The 18580-nt window shown below is 42.6% G+C and overlaps 1 protein-coding gene across 2 annotated transcripts in view; it reads left to right on the top strand.

The window, feature by feature from the left end:
- The window catches only part of myo16 (myosin XVI), a 743507-nt gene that overhangs the window by 635904 nt on the left and 89023 nt on the right, over window positions 1-18580 (top strand). For both annotated transcript variants that reach the window (XM_039745919.1, XM_039745918.1), the window contains exon 28: window positions 7212-7314. In XM_039745919.1, coding sequence (XP_039601853.1) covers window positions 7212-7314 — 103 coding nt within the window. The remainder of the gene's footprint in view (window positions 1-7211; window positions 7315-18580) is intronic.

The following is an 18580-nucleotide window of genomic DNA, read 5'->3' as shown; positions in this document are numbered from 1 at the left end:
TTCTGGACTAGCTGAAGCTTATGGAGACATTTATTAGAGAGTCCAAAGAGGAGTCCAGACGAAAAGAAACAAGACTGTGAACAAGAATGGCGGTGGGATCGGGAGTGAGTGAGGGAGGGATGGATGCGATTTAATATTACGTAGGTGGAAGTAAGCAGACCAGGTGATGTTATTAATGTGAGATTGGAAAGATAGAGTACTACTGTTGAGGATGACACCCAGACTCCTGACCTGAGGTGATGGGGAAACAACAGAGTTATCAATCAAAAGAGAAAGATTATCGGCTTTGGATAATGAGGATTTTGAGCCAATGAGGAGAACCTCAGTTTTGTCGTCACTGTTTAATTTAAGAAAATTCGAAGAAAACCAGGATTTAATTTCAGCAACAGTATTACAGTCAATAGATAGATAGATAGATAGATATGAAAGGCACTTTATGCTAGATAGATAGATAGATAGACAGATAGACAGAGTGAAAGGCACTATATGATAGATAGATAGATAGATAGATATGAAAGGCACTTTATGCTAGATAGATAGATAGATAGATAGAAATGAAGGGCACTATATAATTTAGTCTTATATTTACTTTACTCTTATTCTATGTTAATTAATGTTGACTTATTTTGTTTTCTTATTGTGTCTTTTATTTTTCTATTCTTATGTAAAGCACTTTGAGCTACTGTTTGTACAAAAATGTGCTATAGAAATAAATGCTGTTGTTGTTATAATAGAGAGATAGATAGAAATGAAAGGCACTATATAATAGATAGATACAGTAGATAAATACTTTATTAATCCCAAGGGGAAATTCACATACACCAGCAGCAGCATACTAATTAAAACAATATTAAATTAAAGAGTGATAACAATGCAGGTATAACAGACAATAACTTTGTATAATGTTAACGTTTACCCCCCCCCGGGTGGAATTGAAGAGTCTCATAGTGTGGGGTCTCCTCAGTCTGTCAGTGGAGCAGGACGGTGACAGCAGTCTGTCTGTCTCTGAAGCTGCTCCTCTGTCTGGAGATGATCCTGTTCAGTGGATTCTCCATGATTGACAGGAGTCTGCTCAGTGCCCGTCGCTCTGCCACGGATGTCAAACTGTCCAGCTCCGTGACTACAATAGAACCTGCCTTCCTCACCAGTTTGTCCAGGCGTGAGGCGTCCCTCTTCTTTATGCTGCCTCCCCAGCACACCACCGCGTAGAAGAAGACGCTCGCCACAACCGCCTGATAGAACATCTGCAGCATCTTATTGCAGATGTTGAAGGAAGCCAGCCATGCTGCCATGTCCGTCCATAGACTCCACACAGAAGTCGTATTACTCCTCCGCTCATTACACCTGCGCGTGTTCTGTGTAGGTAAGGAGAGCTGTGAACTCCCATGCCAAGAAGACTGACAAACTTGGCACATTTAGGGGTCTGTGGCAGTGCAGATTTTAGGGACTGAAAACAGAGCATTCAGGCACAGGAAGAAAGGGGGGTGTCTGTAGTTATGCGCATTCTTCTTCTTCTCCTTTTGGCTGCTCCTGCTTAGAGCTCATTTATACTTCATGCTCAGAATGCATACGCGCCTGCATCATGGCTGCCACGCGTTCCCAGCATTCATTTGATGCGACATGTGCACGAGTTGCAGTACCAGCAAAAAGTCAGGGGGCGCAGTGTGATAAAAGTTGGAATGTGACGTCAGAGTCTCTGTTTACTATCTACATGTGACAGAGAGCCGCTTTGCAGATCCTACAAGACTGATGTGTGCGCTTCGATGTTTGATGAATGATTCGATGTGGTGAAGCAAAATGCCGACATGCAGATGCATTCGTGGAGCTTTTATATTCAGGCGTCGCATATTCCCGATCGTAATGTCACGATACATTTTAAAAGTCTCACATACCGTCTTCTGTGCCGTCTTTTTTTCTAGGGCTTCCTCCGGTCCTGACAGCAGCGGCAGGCAGCCATTGCCACACAGATCACATTACATGTATGATATTCCAAGTCTCTGCACATTTAAAATCCTCATATTTATACTTGATATCACTTTCATGATGAAATGCGTTAAAGTATGTATGTTACATTTTACAGATAAATCGTTAATTTAATAATAATTTAATAATTGATACTGTTCATAATTACACACATGGGGGTGACACGGTGGCAGAGCAGTAGCACTGCTGTCTCGCAGGGAGTCACGTCGCTGGTGTTCCCTGCCAGGAGTTTACATGTTTTCCTGCTGGGTTTCCACACTGTGCTCCGGTTTCCTTCCAAAGATATGTAGATTTGGTGACACTAAAATGACGCCAGTGTGTGTGTCTGCTTGTATTCACCTTGCGATGAGCTGATGCCCCGTGTAGGGATTGTTTCTGCCACGTGCCCAATGCTAGCTGGAATGGGTGCGTCACTGGATTGATGGATTTAATCATTAAACATCCTTTTCAGAGATATTGTGTGAAGGTGTCATCGGAATTTAATGGCTGTTCCAGTCAATTCACAACACAGCGAAGCCGAACCTGTTCTCACCGTGATGATATCTCACACTGCCACCTGGTGGATTCCTCCAGATTTACGTAAAGCACGCAAGCAAGTATGAACAATACAACACTTGCGTAGCAGTCGCGTCGCGTGAAGTATAAACCCGGCCTTAGGGGTTGCCACCACAGATCATCTTCTTCCATATCTTCCTGTCCTCGTCATCTTGTTCTGCCACACCCATCACCTGCATGTCCTCTCTCACCACATCCATATCTTCTTCGCTTACCTTCCAGCTCTATCCTTAGCATCCTTTTCTCAGTATACCTTTTATCTCTCCTCTGTACATGTCTAAACCAACACTATCTTGTTTCTCTGACTTTGTCTCCCAACCGTCCAACCTGAGCCGACCCTCTAATGTCTTCATTTCTAATCCTGTCGAAGCTCATCACACCCAATGCAAATCTTAGCATCTTTAATTCTGCCACCTCCACCACCACCCACCGGTGTGTTTTCCTCTAGGGGGCGCTAGCTCCCTGGCAGTACGTTCATTTTGTAATTGTGGCATCTTAAGTAACCTGAATCTAAATAGATATATTATAAAGAGGCGATATCCCTCCCATAGTGATACGACAGTAAGAAATCACATAACAGTAAATAACTTTGCTTTCTTTAATGACGGTTTACGCGGCATAACAGACGGGAAGCCATGACAAGACCTTGTATAGAGTCTGCCATTTTCGTCACTGCGCTGGAAGGGTTTTCAGGATCGGATGACGTTATCTCTCATCCGTCCGTTGGCTTCAAAGGTGTACCAGGCAAGGTTTTATACCCTTTTTCCATGTGTAGGCCCCCACTAAGATAAATCATGCCATTCTAAACCAGAAAAAGAAGATCCAATGTCATGCTGACTGACGCACAGAAATAGTACAATGCCCATTGTCTTCTAATGCTTGTCTAGCAGTTCTAAATGATGAGCCCCTGTGTGCTAAATCTGGCCCTGTGTTAGCTGTACATGTGAGTGGATTTATAAAATATTTTTTGTACAGAGCACATTTACATATTAAACTTATGTACTTATTACATGGTGTTAATGAGGTGACGCGATCAGTTCAGCCGATTTCCTCGTTAGCGCTCTGGGGGTCATAACTGAGGCACCATTTAATTACAGGGACCACTCTCACTCACATCATATTCGCACACAGTGACATTTGGCAGGTAATCAATTAACACCAATTAACAAATAAACCATTAGCATAACCTAGAAACAAAATTATAATTAATTCCCTCTGTGCTTGAGCAAATCTGGCTGTGTTCCTAAAATGGGACTTGCAGAGCAATTCAGTTACGGGAAAGATTAGGAAATAACAGACGTTATTACAGCGAGTGACCTTTATGGTAATCAGGTGAATGTGGCAGTCTGATGGTGAATTACAGAGTGACCAGATTCCCAAAGTCCCCAAACAGGGACACTTGTGCACAGCATGTATGCCCCTGCCTAAAGCCTCATTTGTTTAACGTCTCTCATCATTATCATCATCATCATCAGAGAGGGATCAAAGGTCAGGGGGGAAAAAACAAAACATTTTCGCATGTAAAGTCACATCTGATTGTGCACGTAACGTCTGTTATTGTGAGTGTCTCGGTCCTCCTTGTGATGCTCTTCAAATGTAACACAAGTTCCTAATCAAGAGCAGTTAATCCTTTGAGGTTTCGTGCGCACTTCTGTACATGCATTGTCATGACGTTTGTGGCACTGAAAAGCTTCATTGGATGGGTAGCCTTTTAAAACCTGAATATTGTTATACTTTTCAGTTGTTTATCGGGACATATAGCATGATTGGGGGACTGTCCCTGTCACCGGGGCGTCTAGTCACCGGAGTAAATTAGAGTCTTTGGGAACTACTTAATGATTGAAATCTGCAGATAATGGAGGTGCGAGACTGGTTTATTGTAAAGTTATAATGTTTAAAAACTCTGCTTATAAAGGCTTACACGCTGCAGGGACCCTTCTTGAGATATACTGTATATTCTATATATATATATATATCCATCCACCCATCCTCTTCTGCTTATCTGAGATTGGGTCGCAGGGGCAGCAGCTTGAGCAGAGAGGCCCAGACTTCCCTCTCCCCAGCCTCTTCTTCTGGCTCTTCCAGGGGAAATCCCGAGGTATTCCCAGGCCAAACTAAAGACATAGTCCCTCCAGCGTGTCCTGTGTCTTCCCCGGGGCCTCCTCCCGGTTAGACGTGCCCGGAACACCTTACCAGGGAGGCATCCAGGAGGTATCCTGATCAGATGCCCGAGCCACCTCATCTGACTCCTCTCGATGTGGAGGAGCAGCAGCTCTACTCTGAGCTTCTCACCCTATCTTTAAGGGAAAGCCCAGACACCCTGCAGAAGAAACTCATTTCAGTCGCTTGTATTCGTGATCTCGTTCTTTTGGTCACTACCCACAGCTCATGCCCATAGGTGAGGGTAGGAACATAGATTGACTGGTAAATTGAAAGCTTTGCTTTACGGCTCATCTCCTTTTTCACCACAACAGACCGATGCAGGGCCCGCATCACTGTGGACGCCGCACCGATCCGCCCGTCCATCTCACGCTCCATTCTTCTTTCACTCATGAACAAGACCTCCTCCACTTGGGGTAGGATCTCACTACCAACCCTGAGAGGGCACTCCATTGCCTTCATTAATGGAACAATGAATTCTGAATTATATCAGAGAATTCTAAAGGAATATGTCAGGACATCTGTTCATGAACTGAATCTCAAGAGAAGGTGGGTCATGCAGCAAGACAACCACCCTAAGCACACAAGTCGTTCTACCAAAGAATGGTTAAAGAAGAATAAAGTGAATGTTCTGGAATGGCCAAGTCAAAGTCCTGACCTTAATCCAATCGAAATGTTGTGGAAGGACCTGAAGAGAGCAGTTCATGTGAGGAAACCCACCAACATCCCAGAGTTGAAGCTGTTCTGTACAGAGGAATGGGCGACAATTCCTCCAAGCCGGTGTGCAGGAATAATCAGAAGTTACTGGAAAATAAAATCTGTAGGGGTTCCAGACCACGAGACCGCCCAGTCCCCTCTGGGCAATCTACCTAACATAAGTCAAACAGTCCTCTTTGTATTTAGGGTTTTCATGGAAGGACCTGATGATGATGGTCACGTAGACTTCTGGCTTTCAGTCCATCATTGTTGGAGCATCATGAAGCTTTGAGTAGGTGGTGGTGGCGTAGGCCGCCACCACAAAAAAACCGGAAAAAGAAACAGAAGAGAGAGTTGGGGTCAGTATGGATTTTGGAGCCACTGTGAATAATTATTATGATGAAATTGAACATACAGAGTATCAGGATTAAGTTAAAATGAAGTTATAAAAAGGCCATGTTAAAGTAATATGTTTTCAGCAGTGTTTTAAAGTGCTCTGCTGTATCAGCCTGGTGAATTCCTATTGGCAGGCTATTTCAGATTTTAGGTGCATAACAGCAGAAGGCCGCCTCACCACTTCTTTTAAGTTTAGCTTTTGGAATTATAAGGAGACACTCATTTGAAGATCTAAGGTTACGATTTGGAATATAACGTGTCAGGCATTCCGATATATAAGATGGAGCGAGATTATTTAAGGCTTTATAAACCATAAGCAGAATTTTAAAGTCAATCCTGAAAGACACAGGTAACCAGTGTAGTGACATTAAAACTGGAGAAATGTGTTCTGATTTTCTTTTCCTAGTTAGGATTCTAGCAGCTCCATTCTGCACTCGTTGCAAACGATTGATGTCTTTTTTGGGTAGTCCTGAGAGGAGTGCATTACAGTAATCTAGTCTACTGAAAACAAAAGCGTGAATTAATTTCTCTGCAAATACTGTATGTAATATTCAATCATTTTACTTAATAAATAAATGACCAAGTCCAACATTTTTGTCTCATTTGTTTAACTGGTTTCTCTTTATCTACTTTTAGGACTTGAGTGAAAATCTGATGATGTTTTAGGTCATATTCATGCAGAAATGTAGAAAATTCTAAAGGTTTCTCAAACTTTCAATCACTTCTGTATGCCCTACGAGTCACATGTCACTTTGTTTCTCTCTTTTAAATGAACGCTGCTATCCTTTTCAACATAATGTCCCACTTGCCCGCTCACTCGCCCTGATCCATGCTCAGTTCATTACTATCAATGTCCCAGAACACAGAGGATGCCCCTGGTTAGGGTCTAAGGGGCACTGCAGGCCTGCCTAATCAGTACTCTCTGTTGGGCCTGACTTCAGAGGAGAGACAGGCCAGGGTTCTGCTCTTGTGTTATTTTATTGTGTTATCTGTCACCCTGCTGGACGATGTCATACAAGAGCCCGTGTAGCCCCCCCGCCCATCATAACTCCTATCCACTCAAGTCCCATCTCCGGCTCCAGCAGGAACAGATGGCTACAGTCCAGCTGGGTGACATTTCACCTCTTCTGCATGGAGTGTTTGTTTTCTTCAAGTGTGATAGGCACGCTTTCGGTCCCCGCAGAGGCGTCTCGTATCATTTTTGTTCCATGTTGTCTGTGCTGCACGAAAAGATCAAAAAACCACAGAAACGACTGTTCCCCTTTAGCCGTCAAGATAAGGGCCAGCCCTGAAAAGCCCCTTTTATGCCCACGCAGAACGTATCTTTGGCTTCATTGTACTGAAAATGATTTTATTGTACGATCCCCAAGGAGTAAGAGCAGCATTCACATCCTCAATTTGTTCTTTTTGTTTTTATTCAGATTCAAAGATCTGGCCGACACAGTGCTTGTGAACAAGAAAAAGCTGCCAGCTGAGGAAAAGTGCCGCTCTCTCCTACAGCATTGTAACCTTCAAGGTTGGCAGGTAGGTGGCATTTCAAAGGTTCAGGGTGGCACAAAGAGCAGTGTGGCAGGTGAAGCCACAGTGTCATCAGAGAGGTAAACAGGGTGTCACCTGATCCTGGTGTGAGCACTGGAGCGAGGGCCACCTGAAAGTAAAGGCAGTGTTTTCAAAATCCAACAGGGACGCTGAAGCAGTAAAGGCAGTTGTCACCAGCTGTTCAAATTGTCATTGTCATTTTTTTCAAGCATTTACATTGATTTTGCTTAGGAGATGCTTTCATGCAAAGGGACTCACCAAAGAGGTCAACGTAGTGGAGTAAACATCAGTGTGGCAAGTGTGACCAGACAAGATGACAAAATTGATCACCACAAGTGTAGAGAGCTCAGAACAAAATACAAGTGAGCTAGAATGAGATTCAGCCTGCAAACAAACACATCGAGGAAGTTTGAATGGAGGTGGGCAACTCATTCTGCACTTTAAAAAGAGTCAACACAATGCAGTGAATTCACTCGAGCTCCATATGCGCAAAGCATACAATTATTCAACTTAAAATTATATATCGAGCACATCTGTCTCGGTTAAAATTGTCCAAAATGTTTCCAAGGCAGGATCCAACCTGCGAACGCTGCAATCGAGCTCCAGCCTCACTGGGTCACGTGTTTTGGGCCTGCACCAAATGAACATCATTCTGGACCAAAATGTTTTAAGTGCCTTTCAGACAGCCTTGGTGTGACAATCCCTCCTAATCCACTAACAGATGTGTTTGGTGGGCTCACATGACAAACAAACTGTAATGGTCTTTACTTCACTATTGGCACACAAATGTATTTTGCTAAACTGGAAGAATCCTAACTCTCCTCTGTTAAGTCAGTGAGTAACTGATTAAGTTATATACTATTTGAAATTGGAAAAAATCTAATTCTCACTTTTTCAAAACCTGGCAGGATCTAACCAATAATATTTTGGAATAAGCTCTTAAAGCACTGAGGAAGCAGATTCTCTTCCCATTTCTTTTTCTTCTACTTTATCAGCCTATTAAACTCCTCAATTTATTTACTTTTACTATTTTGAAGTTTTATTCTGTTGGCGGGTGGCATGGTGGCGCAGTGGGTAGTGCTACTGCCTCGCAGTGAGGAGACCTGGGTTCGCTTTCCGGGTCCTCCCTGCGTGGAGTTTGCATGTTCTCCCCGTGTCTGCGTGGGTTTCCTCCCTCAGTCCAAAGACATGCAGGTTAGGTGCATTGGCGATCCTAAATTGTCCCTGGTGTGTGCTTGGTATGTGGGTGTGCCCTGCGGTGGGCTGGCACCCTGCCTGGGGTTTGTTTCCTGCCTTTTGCCCTGTGTTGGCTGGGATTGGCTCCAGCAGACCCCCGTTACCCTGTAGTCAGGATATAATGAGTTGGATGATGGATATATAGATTGTGACAGTTTAGGGCTTTCTCGCTCCCTTAAACCCTCAGACCACTCGTCAGACACCAGATAAAAGTCCAAATAATTGATTTATTATAGTAATAATGTACACAAAGCACCTCCTCTCCACAATACTCCAATAAACAATACAATAATCCAATCCTCCGCTCACAGACGCTTAGCCACCCTGCCTCCCAACTCAGCTCATCTGCCTGGGATCTCCCACAGTCCTTTATAGTCCTCGACCCGGAAGTGTTTCTGAACCCTCAGTCCATGTGATTATCCAGCACTTCCGGGTCGGGTAAAAACTTCTCTTTTTCTTCAGCCCAGAAGTATATCATTTTTTCTGTTCCCGTGACTTGGAAATACTTCCGGGCTATACGGGAAATCTAAATCCCTGGGCCTCCCTGTAGCCACTCCTGGTGGCCCCCTTGGTATCCAGCAGGGCTGTACATTATAATTCCACTGTCCATAATTCTCTGCTGGCATTCGGGGCACCTCTATGCTGCAAAGAGAGCACCATCTGACGACCTGGGGGTATTGGCCGGGATGAATGGCCGGGCATATCTCACAAAATATATATATATATATATATATATATATATATATATATATATATATATATATAATTTGTAAAAGAAACAGCCAGACACACAATGAAGGTTTGAGGCGCCACCCGTATTGTTTCCCTGGCTGCAAAAAGCTTTACAGGTTAGAGTCCAAAACAGAACTGCTCAAGTATGGAGGATGAGGGGTTTTTATAGGCGGTTCAAAGGAAGTGACGTCCTCAGGGCCGGGACAGGAAGGATTTCTAGTATTTGGTCTGTGGAGAGAAAAAAAAAAAGAGAGGTTCAGTGCACCTCACCGCCCCCTGGCCTGGTGTGGAATTGTCATTTCCTGGACCCTTTGGTTGACTCCGAAGTGCACGTGTGTGACAACATACTGTGGGTATAGAAACGAATCCCCCCTTTGAAATACTCCCATTTTGTTGCTTTACAGCCTTAAATGAAAACACACAAACCAATATTTCTATAACAGCCAAGCGAAAGATATCACAGCTACAGTTCAGCCCATTCTTACATAATCATTGCTTGGAGTTTGTCAGAATTGGTGGGTTTTTGTTTGTCCACCCGCCTCTTGAGGATTGACCACAAGTTCTCAATGGGATTAAAGGTCTGGGGAGTTTCCTAGCCATGGACCCAAAATTTCGATGTTTTGTTCCCCGAGCCACTTTTGTCTTATGGCCCAGTGCTCCATCATTGTTGGTCACCAAGCTGTCCTTGGATGGTTGGGAGAAGTTGCTCTCGGAGGTTTTGGTCCCATTCTTTATTCATGGCTGTGTTCTTAGGGCAAATGGTGAGTGAGTCCTGCACTGCCTTGACTGACATGAATGGTCTCAGGATGCTTTACTGTTGGCGTGACACAGGATTGATGGTAGCGCCGTTCACCTTTACTTTTTTCTGGATGCCCCAAACAATTGGAAAGGGGATTCATCAGAGAAAATGACTTGACCCGTACTCTGGTTTCCTCCCACAGTCCAAAGAGGTGCATTGGCGATTCTCAATTGTTCCTGGTGTGTGCTTGGTGTGTGTGTGTCCTGCGGTGGGCTGGTGCCCTACCCAGGGTTTGTTTCCTGCCTTGCGTCCTGTGTTGGCTGGGATTGGCTCCAGCAGACCCCCGTGACCCTGTAGTTAGGATATAGCAGGTTGGATAATGGATGGATGGATGGATTTCGTTGGCCATGCTCTCTTTCTCAGGGATGGGGGTTGATTTGTTTTCAATCCTATTTTTTGTAAAAATTGAAGTGTTTGTATGGAATGATGACAATAAAATGAAAATAGGAAACATTTTAAAAATAACTTAACATGATTGTCAATGTAATTGTTTTGTCACTGTTATGAGTGCTGCTGTCATCGAGGATTTGATTATCATTATTTCTTTCAATCAGGTTCGTTTTTGGAGGACGTGTTGTGTTCAAGTTACATTCCGTGTTTGTCAACTGTTGTTAAGATAACAGGTTTCATTTTTCGAAGTGTTCACTACCCAAATCGGTACTCGTGAATCTAAAATGTTTAACAGGCATTCCCGGTATTAAGTTGTGGAATTGTCCGCAAGTATTTAGCGACAGCGTCTCTATGAACTTGTGGATTTTTCTGCAAGTATTTAGCGACAGCGTCTCTATGAACTTGTGGATTTGCCTGCGAGTATTTAGCGACAGCGTTTCTATGAACTTGTGGATTTTGCCTGCGAGTATTTAGCGACAGTGTCTCTATGAACTTATGGATTTTTCTGCAAGTATTTAGTGGCAGCATTTCTATGAACTTGTGGATTTGCCTGCGAGTATTTAGTGACAGCATTTCTATGAATTTGTGGATTTTTCTGCGAGTATTTAGCGACAGCGTTTCTAAAAACTTGTGGATTTGCCTGCGAGTATTTAGCGACAGCGTCTCTATGAAATTGTGGATTTTTCTGCGAGTATTTAGCGGCAGCGTCACAAAGTTGTTTTCGTCTAGCTGCATCAGAAAATGTACCACGACGTCTGACACGCCTCCTTTTTAGTGTTTTCTCACAGCTTGGATTGCTGCTGTCATAATCGGTTTGAGTTTCATGGTTTGTTTCAATTACATTAGTATTTGCAGGACTTGTGTTGAAGTGACAATCTGCATCTGTCAAGCGTTGTAAGCATACAACCGGCTTCATCGATAACTTTGCATCGTAATAAACGAACCATGAAACAGCGGAGAAGCCGTGGATTAAATAAAAAGACTGCAGTTATCAGCAGGGAGACATGAATACCGTGGCGAAGCAAGGAAGGGAATGTAGAGACCGGAGCGCTGGACGGCCTTATATGGGCAGGCAGTCAATTACGTGGGAGGCGTTGGGATGGGGGACGCAACGCGGCCTCACACGGCGACCGAGCTGCAGGCCATGGACGTATATATGTACGTAAGTAGGATTCAGTTATGACCATTACACGTAGAATTTCAAAATGAAACCTGCTTAACTTTTGTAAGTAAGCTGTAAGGAACGAGCCTGCCAAATTTCAGCCTTCTACCTACACGGGAAGTTGGAGAATTAGTGATGAGTGAGTGAGTGAGTGAGTGAGTGAGTCAGTCAGTCAGTCAGTGAGGGCTTTGCCTTTTATTAGTATAGATTCAACTGGCACATTGACTACTGGTTATGTTTCACATCCCAGTAGTGTTATTTACACACACACACACACACACACACACACACACACTGGTAAGGTTAATATTTTGCTATGTTACATTTATAGCGAAGAGAGCGCATTTGCTCCTCACCCTCCATGTGTTCTAAATTTGCCGTTGCAATTCCACAATTTATACTCATTAAATACAAATTAAAGTATAGAGAGGTGTGCAAAAAAATCGGATTTCAAGTTTGACCTTGATTGAAATATTTAGTTGTTTTTAAAAGCTTGTAATTCTGATACTTTCATCAATTTTAATACAGACTGTTCAACAAACGTATAACAAGAAAAATGAAAGAATATTTTATTTAAGGACAAAATTTAGTTTTGAAATATTGGATTGTTTTATTTCTTAGTCTGATCCCATTTTTTATAAAATTAAAAACCGTTTCCGGTCTTACCTTTATTTGTAAATGAAGTTCATGCGCCTGTCTTTCTCCACGAAAATCTCCACCACTTTCCTTATTTTCCTTTAGTTTTAAAAGTCTCAATCTTCCATTTTATCAGTCAGTCGGAACAAAACTAAAAAAAACGCTGCTACAGTGTACTTGACTTTCTGATCTCGCTAACTTATCGGCACCTCTGCGTAGAAGAACAGCAGCGACGAGCACCTGTTGGGCTCACATGATACCCTTCAGGGCGGCTCGGTACTGTCTGCCTCACCTTGAGCCTTTTCACTGCGATTTTATGTCCGAACAGCAAGACTAAATATATATATATAAAGATATTAGCCAGACGGTGGAAAGTCAGGGCGTATAATAAGCGTGTCTGCAAACATTATATTGGCGACATACAGAGAGACAGCAACAGGCACGCGCCAATCACAGGTATCAACCTTGCAGTGTGTGAGTGAGAGCACAGTCCAAGGGGAGGTGAGGCTCGTCGCTGCCACGTCTCACGTTTCTCCATGGTATTTAAACAGGAAATGCACCAATTCAGCGATTTTGACTATAAAAATAATCACAATTATTGGAATCATATTGTAAACAAATGTAAAGCGCAGACCAGTGGACACATTTATTTTATGTTATCATTATTAGTTTTTTTACTTTTCATGATGACAAGCCTCCCCTGACCGCACGTCCCTGTGCTTTATGCAGCATCTTTACCAAGGGGGCGCTGCCACAAACCCATTTACGTGATAACTGTACTTTATTTATTCATAAGTCATTTTACATTTTATGGTACAGTACACGTCAGTATTTAATTTTCCTTAGCTCTCCAGGGTCGGCACTCAGTGCTGCCGGACTGCCCACGATCCGCAATCTGCAAAATAAATGAATGTTGTACGCTCTACCAAAGCACATCAGCAAGCAAATCACATTCCAGATTTATTTTATATAGCGCATTTTAGCACCCTCAACCCAGAAATTGCTTTGGCATAGAACTGCAAAGCAGGTCTTCCAACTTGCAGGGAAAACTTGGAGGTTGGTGGCAGGATTGGCACTCCAGCCACCATTGGAAACCTCACAAACCTGTGCCAGTGTGGTGCTGACATGTCAACCGCTGCAGTCGGGTTCCAACTGTCATCAATGCATGCTTCCTCCTCCTCCTCCTCCTCAGAGGTGGCTTCACTAGATGCCATTCTGCAGCAGATCTGAGTGGTCCAGAAGGACCAGAGGAACCTCACGAGTGTCTCCATATACAGCAGGTGCTGACCTGTTGACTACTCTGAAGGATCAGAACTTACTATGTGGCGCTGTGGAGAGGTCCCCAGTGACTAAAGGAGCTCTGGCCCAAAAAGCGTAAGGTCCCAGGTTGAGCCATCCACTCGTGCACTACAGCTCACAAAAATGAAGGACATTGTTAAAGCATTAGGCCACGTGCCATCCTGCTCTTTCAGAGAGTCAATTTAAGGGATTAGTAGACAGGGAAAGCTTAGAAAGACAACAAAAACATTTATTTCTATAGCACGTTTTCATACAAATGATGTGCTTTACAAGATGAAGAAAGAAAAAAGAAAAAGTAGAAATAACTTATACATGACTGAAACTTGTCAAGAACAGAATATTTATTCAAATGATCGTTTAGTTGCATAATTAGGATTTTACTTAAGAAAGGCAGGTTAGAAATAGTTCTAGTATTTTCAAAAACAGAAGAGTCAAGATTATTTTTCTTGAGCAGGGGTTTAACTACAGCAGTCTTTTAAGACAGTCTGGGAATACCCGCGTATCTAACGATGAATTTACTATGTCAAGAACACTATCAGTTAGCACGCCGGGTACTTCTTTGAAAAATCTTGTTGGTATTGGGCCAAGGATGCAGGTGGAGGGTCTTAGTCAAGAAATGATTTAATATACAGTAGATCAGGTAAGTCTATCCTGGTGAAAGAATTTAATTTGCTTAAAACGGAATACTGGGGTTTAATAGGATCAGTAATGGGGTGATGTACCGTATTATTTCTAATATCATTTATTTTATAATTAAAAAAGCCTTATACATTTTACTGGAAGTTTTTTGGAGACATTCCATTGAGTTACCTGGGTTTAGCATACGATCAATAATAGAGAATAAAACTCTCAAATTATAAGCATTGTTATTTATAATTTTAGAGAAATAGCAGCGCCTCTCCAGACGGACTATGTTGTTGTACAGTCATATGAAAAAGTTTGGGACCCCTTCTCAGCCTGCATAATAATTGACTCTCCTTTCAACAAAAAAGATAACAGTGGTGTGTCTTTCATTCACTAGGAACATCGGAGTACTGCGGTGTTTTTAGTGAAGCCGTATTTAGTTGTATGAAATGAAATCAAATGTGAAAAACTGGCTGTGCACAAATGTGGGTCCCCTTGTCATTGTGCTGATTTGAATGCCTGTCACTGCTCAGTGCTGATTACTTGAAACTCATTAAGCCTTGAACTTCATTGACAGGAGTGTCCAATCATGAGTGGTAAAAGGTATTGAATTGCAAGTTGTGCTTCCTTCCCTTTGACTCGCCTTTCAAGAGCAGCATGGGATCCTCAAAGCAACTCTCCAAAGATCTGAAAACAAAGATTGTTGAGTCTCCTGGTTTAGGGGAAGGCTACAAGAAACCATCTCAGAGGTTTAAACTGTCAGTTTCAACTGTAAGGAATGGAATCAGGAAATGGAAGGCCACAGGCACAGTTGCTGTTAAACCAACAGGTCTGGCAGGCCAAGAAAACTACAGGAGCGGCATATGAGCAGGATTGTGAGAATGGTGACAGACAACCCACAGATCACCTCCAAAGACCTGCAAGAACATCTCACTGCAGATGGTGTATCTGTACATCGGTCTACAATTCAGCACAATTTGCACAGTAATATATTACTGTACTTTCCCCTTTTGTATTATTAATATGTAGCCTTTGAAAGAATGCCTCAAATCTCCCAGACTTACCACTGTTTGTAAGGTATTGTACCACATAACTTTTCCCTACCTTCTCTTCTACATTTAGCAGGAGTTAAGTTGCACTTTAAATAACGTATTATTGATAATATTCATAAATAATAACAATATGCAAAGTACATTTGAATATTGGCAACCATACAACCTGATAAATGGTGACGTGTAGTGTCAGGCGGCACATAGACTTGTTAGTTACTTAAAATGTCTCATTTGTGGTCAGCTTTCTTCAGAACAGGCCGCATGCTTGTCTCAATATGGCCGCCGAACTGTGCTTTCCATTGTGTTGTCCTTTTCAGTTCATGCTGTGTGAGGTGGTCTTTTTTCAGTTTGGTAAGAGAGAGGGTGAGGTAAAGCAAGCAAATTTATAGATTTTCTGTCCAACCCCTACAGCCAATAGGGTTTCGTGGTACTTAAAGGCTTCTGATACAAGCCAGTTCCAAACAGCCATACTTCAGACCAATGGAGGCACAGAATACCTTCACACATGCCCCCCTGAAGCATGCCAGTTAGGCAGTCTGGCGTTCCTGTGGGGGTTGACTGAGAGAGTCCTCTAGAGAATCACTCGCCAAACTGGTTTGAGGCACTTCTCCCAAACCTGTCATAAAATTACAAAGAGACTCAGTCCTAAGGTGGGGTGTTTCTTTAGAGGGCGATAGCTCCCTAGTTGGAATAAGTTCTTTTGTGATTGCGGTGTTTTAAGTAACCGAAAACTATATAGATATTATATTCAAAGGGGAGATCCCTCCCATAGTGATACGGCGGTAAGGAATCACATAAGAGAAAATAACTTAGCTTTCTTTAATGACGATTTACGCGGCATTACAGATGAAGGAAGCCATAGCAAGACAATTCCCCAGGTGGGAACTCAGTGTACAGTAATCCCTCCTCGATCGCGGGGGTTGCGTTCCAGACCCCCCCGCGATAGGTGAAAATCCGCGAAGTAGAAACCATATGTTTGTATGGTTATTTTTATATATTTTAAGCCCTTATAAACTCTCCCACACTGTTTATAAATATTCCCCACAGAGTTATACAGCATAATCCCTTTGTATTCTCTTAGATATTAGGTAAGATTCATTGAAATTATGTATATAAACACACTGTTTATATACAGTAAAACCTAAATATTATTTTAAAGATATTGAGTGTCTCCGATATCACATATGTTACAGCCATTACGATAGACAGGCCACCAGCAATAAATACGTACAATACAAGAAAAATAGTATACAGTAAATGTGTGAACAGTGACACTAAACGTACGTACATGTACTGAGTACTGTAAATAGAAAATTAATTATGGTTACTCACCAACAATGACACGACGACTTGTCCGATAACAATGAGTTTAATTTTACTGCACAACAAAGGAGAGCGTTACAGCCCTTAAAGGAGCCACTTCAGGCGATTGTGTAGCACCGCCGTTGTTCTTCTTCAATCCAAATCCCTAAAGGAGATTCTATCCAGACTACTGTCTTATTACATCCACTTACAACTTGTTTTGCACTCTGGTTAAAAGGACACTGCGGCCGTAGATCTTATATTCCTTTCCTACTTTTTAAATAAAAGGAATCGTAGCCTTCAACAAATCCAAAGCGTTTACCTTTTTGGCAATCATTAACATCTTCCGTTTGGGCATGAGCACGGCCCCTGAAGCAGTAGCAGATCGTTTTGGAGCCATAATGAAGGGCTTGACTATGCACCAAGATAAACACAAAAGAGCACAACTCTTTACACAGCGAAACACGTTGATGCTGAATGAGCGAGATGAGACTTCCTGGTTAACACTGCATTCAGCATGCAGGAACTTAACTGCGTGCTCTGATTGGTTAGCTTCTCAGTCATCCGCCAATAGCGTCCCTTGTATGAAATCAACTGGGCAAACCAACTGAGGAAGCATGTACAGGAAGTAAAAAGACACATTGTCCGCAGAACCCGCGAAAAATCTGCGTTATATATTTAGTTATGCTTTCATATAAAATCCGCGATAGAGCGAAACCGCGAAAGTCAAAGCGTGATATAGCGAGGGATTACTGTATACAGTCTGTCATTTTTCATCTCTGCGCTGGAAGGCTTTTCAGGCCAGATGACGATATCTCCCATCCGTCCATTGGCCTCAAAGTATTTGGCTGCTGTCCAAGTCTTTTATACTGGTTCCTCCACGTGCAAGCCCTTACGTCGGCAAGTAGTCCATTTCCAAACAAGGAAAGAAGATTTTGTGCCGACTTTTAACATAGGACAAAATAGTATCCACCTGTCTTTAGGCTGACTATACATTCCTCCAGCTGTCTTTATCAATCTTGTCCTATGCTTGGCCCAGCAATTCTAAATACTGAGAGCCCCAGTGTGCTAACTTTGGCCTGGCCTGTACATGTGAGTGGATTTATAAAATAATTTTTGTACAGCGCACAGTGACATTAAACTTATATTCTGATTACAATCCACCCTTTGTCACTGTATCTGTGACAAAAATAATACTTGAAGGTCTTATCCACAAAGCAAAAGGTGCTCGATCCCCCTTCACAGTGTAGACAGTTCCTCATGGGGAAGGGGTTCTTAAACCATCAAACCATTGCTGTTATTATCAATAACGTAACACTAATATTACATGTGCTTTGTCTAAGTTACAAATAAGATATACAAAATATTTATCAACTTGTATGCAAAATTACACATCACAACAAGATGTTAGAGCGGTCAATCATCCAGTCTGCAGAGGGGAGGAAGAGCGAGGGAGCGAAAGGCATTAGGACACGGTGCCAACCCCTGGAGTGGCAGTAGAATTACAGCCACCAGAGCACTATGCACACCCACGTGAAGTTACTTACCCCACGAACTTTATAGTGACAGCCGAGAAAAAATTTTCACATCTTGTGTTTTCATACAGAAAGGAGGTAAGAAAGTTTAAGACTAATTGGTCAATGGCAATCAATATCAAAACGTCTATGAAACATCCATTTGAAAAATATTTGGGCCTTACGCACGTCACATAATTTGCATGCAACGACACTTACAACATTCAACAAACATACGAGGGGGTACCCAAAAATAACCGGAATCTGTACCTGGCACACTTATTTGTGAATTTCGCCACTAGGCCTAGCGTACTTACAGTATTCTCTGGCAGTCTGCCGACTGGCGTTGCTCTGTATTGTTCGTAAGCCATTCCGTGGTCGGTTTTTCTTGGTGCTTATTAAACGTGTTCGGCAATTTCTGTGATAATAAAGAATAGATAGCCTGCGTTCAATTTTGTTTTCTCTTAGGGGAAAACAGCGTCTGAGACTGTAGTGATGCTTGGAA

This window comes from Polypterus senegalus, chromosome 2, assembly GCF_016835505.1.
Source record: "Polypterus senegalus isolate Bchr_013 chromosome 2, ASM1683550v1, whole genome shotgun sequence".
In the NCBI taxonomy this organism is placed as follows: Eukaryota; Metazoa; Chordata; class Cladistia; order Polypteriformes; family Polypteridae; genus Polypterus; species Polypterus senegalus.
The sequence above is the reverse complement of the archived record's forward strand: the minus strand, read 5'-3'. Positions and strand labels throughout refer to the sequence as shown.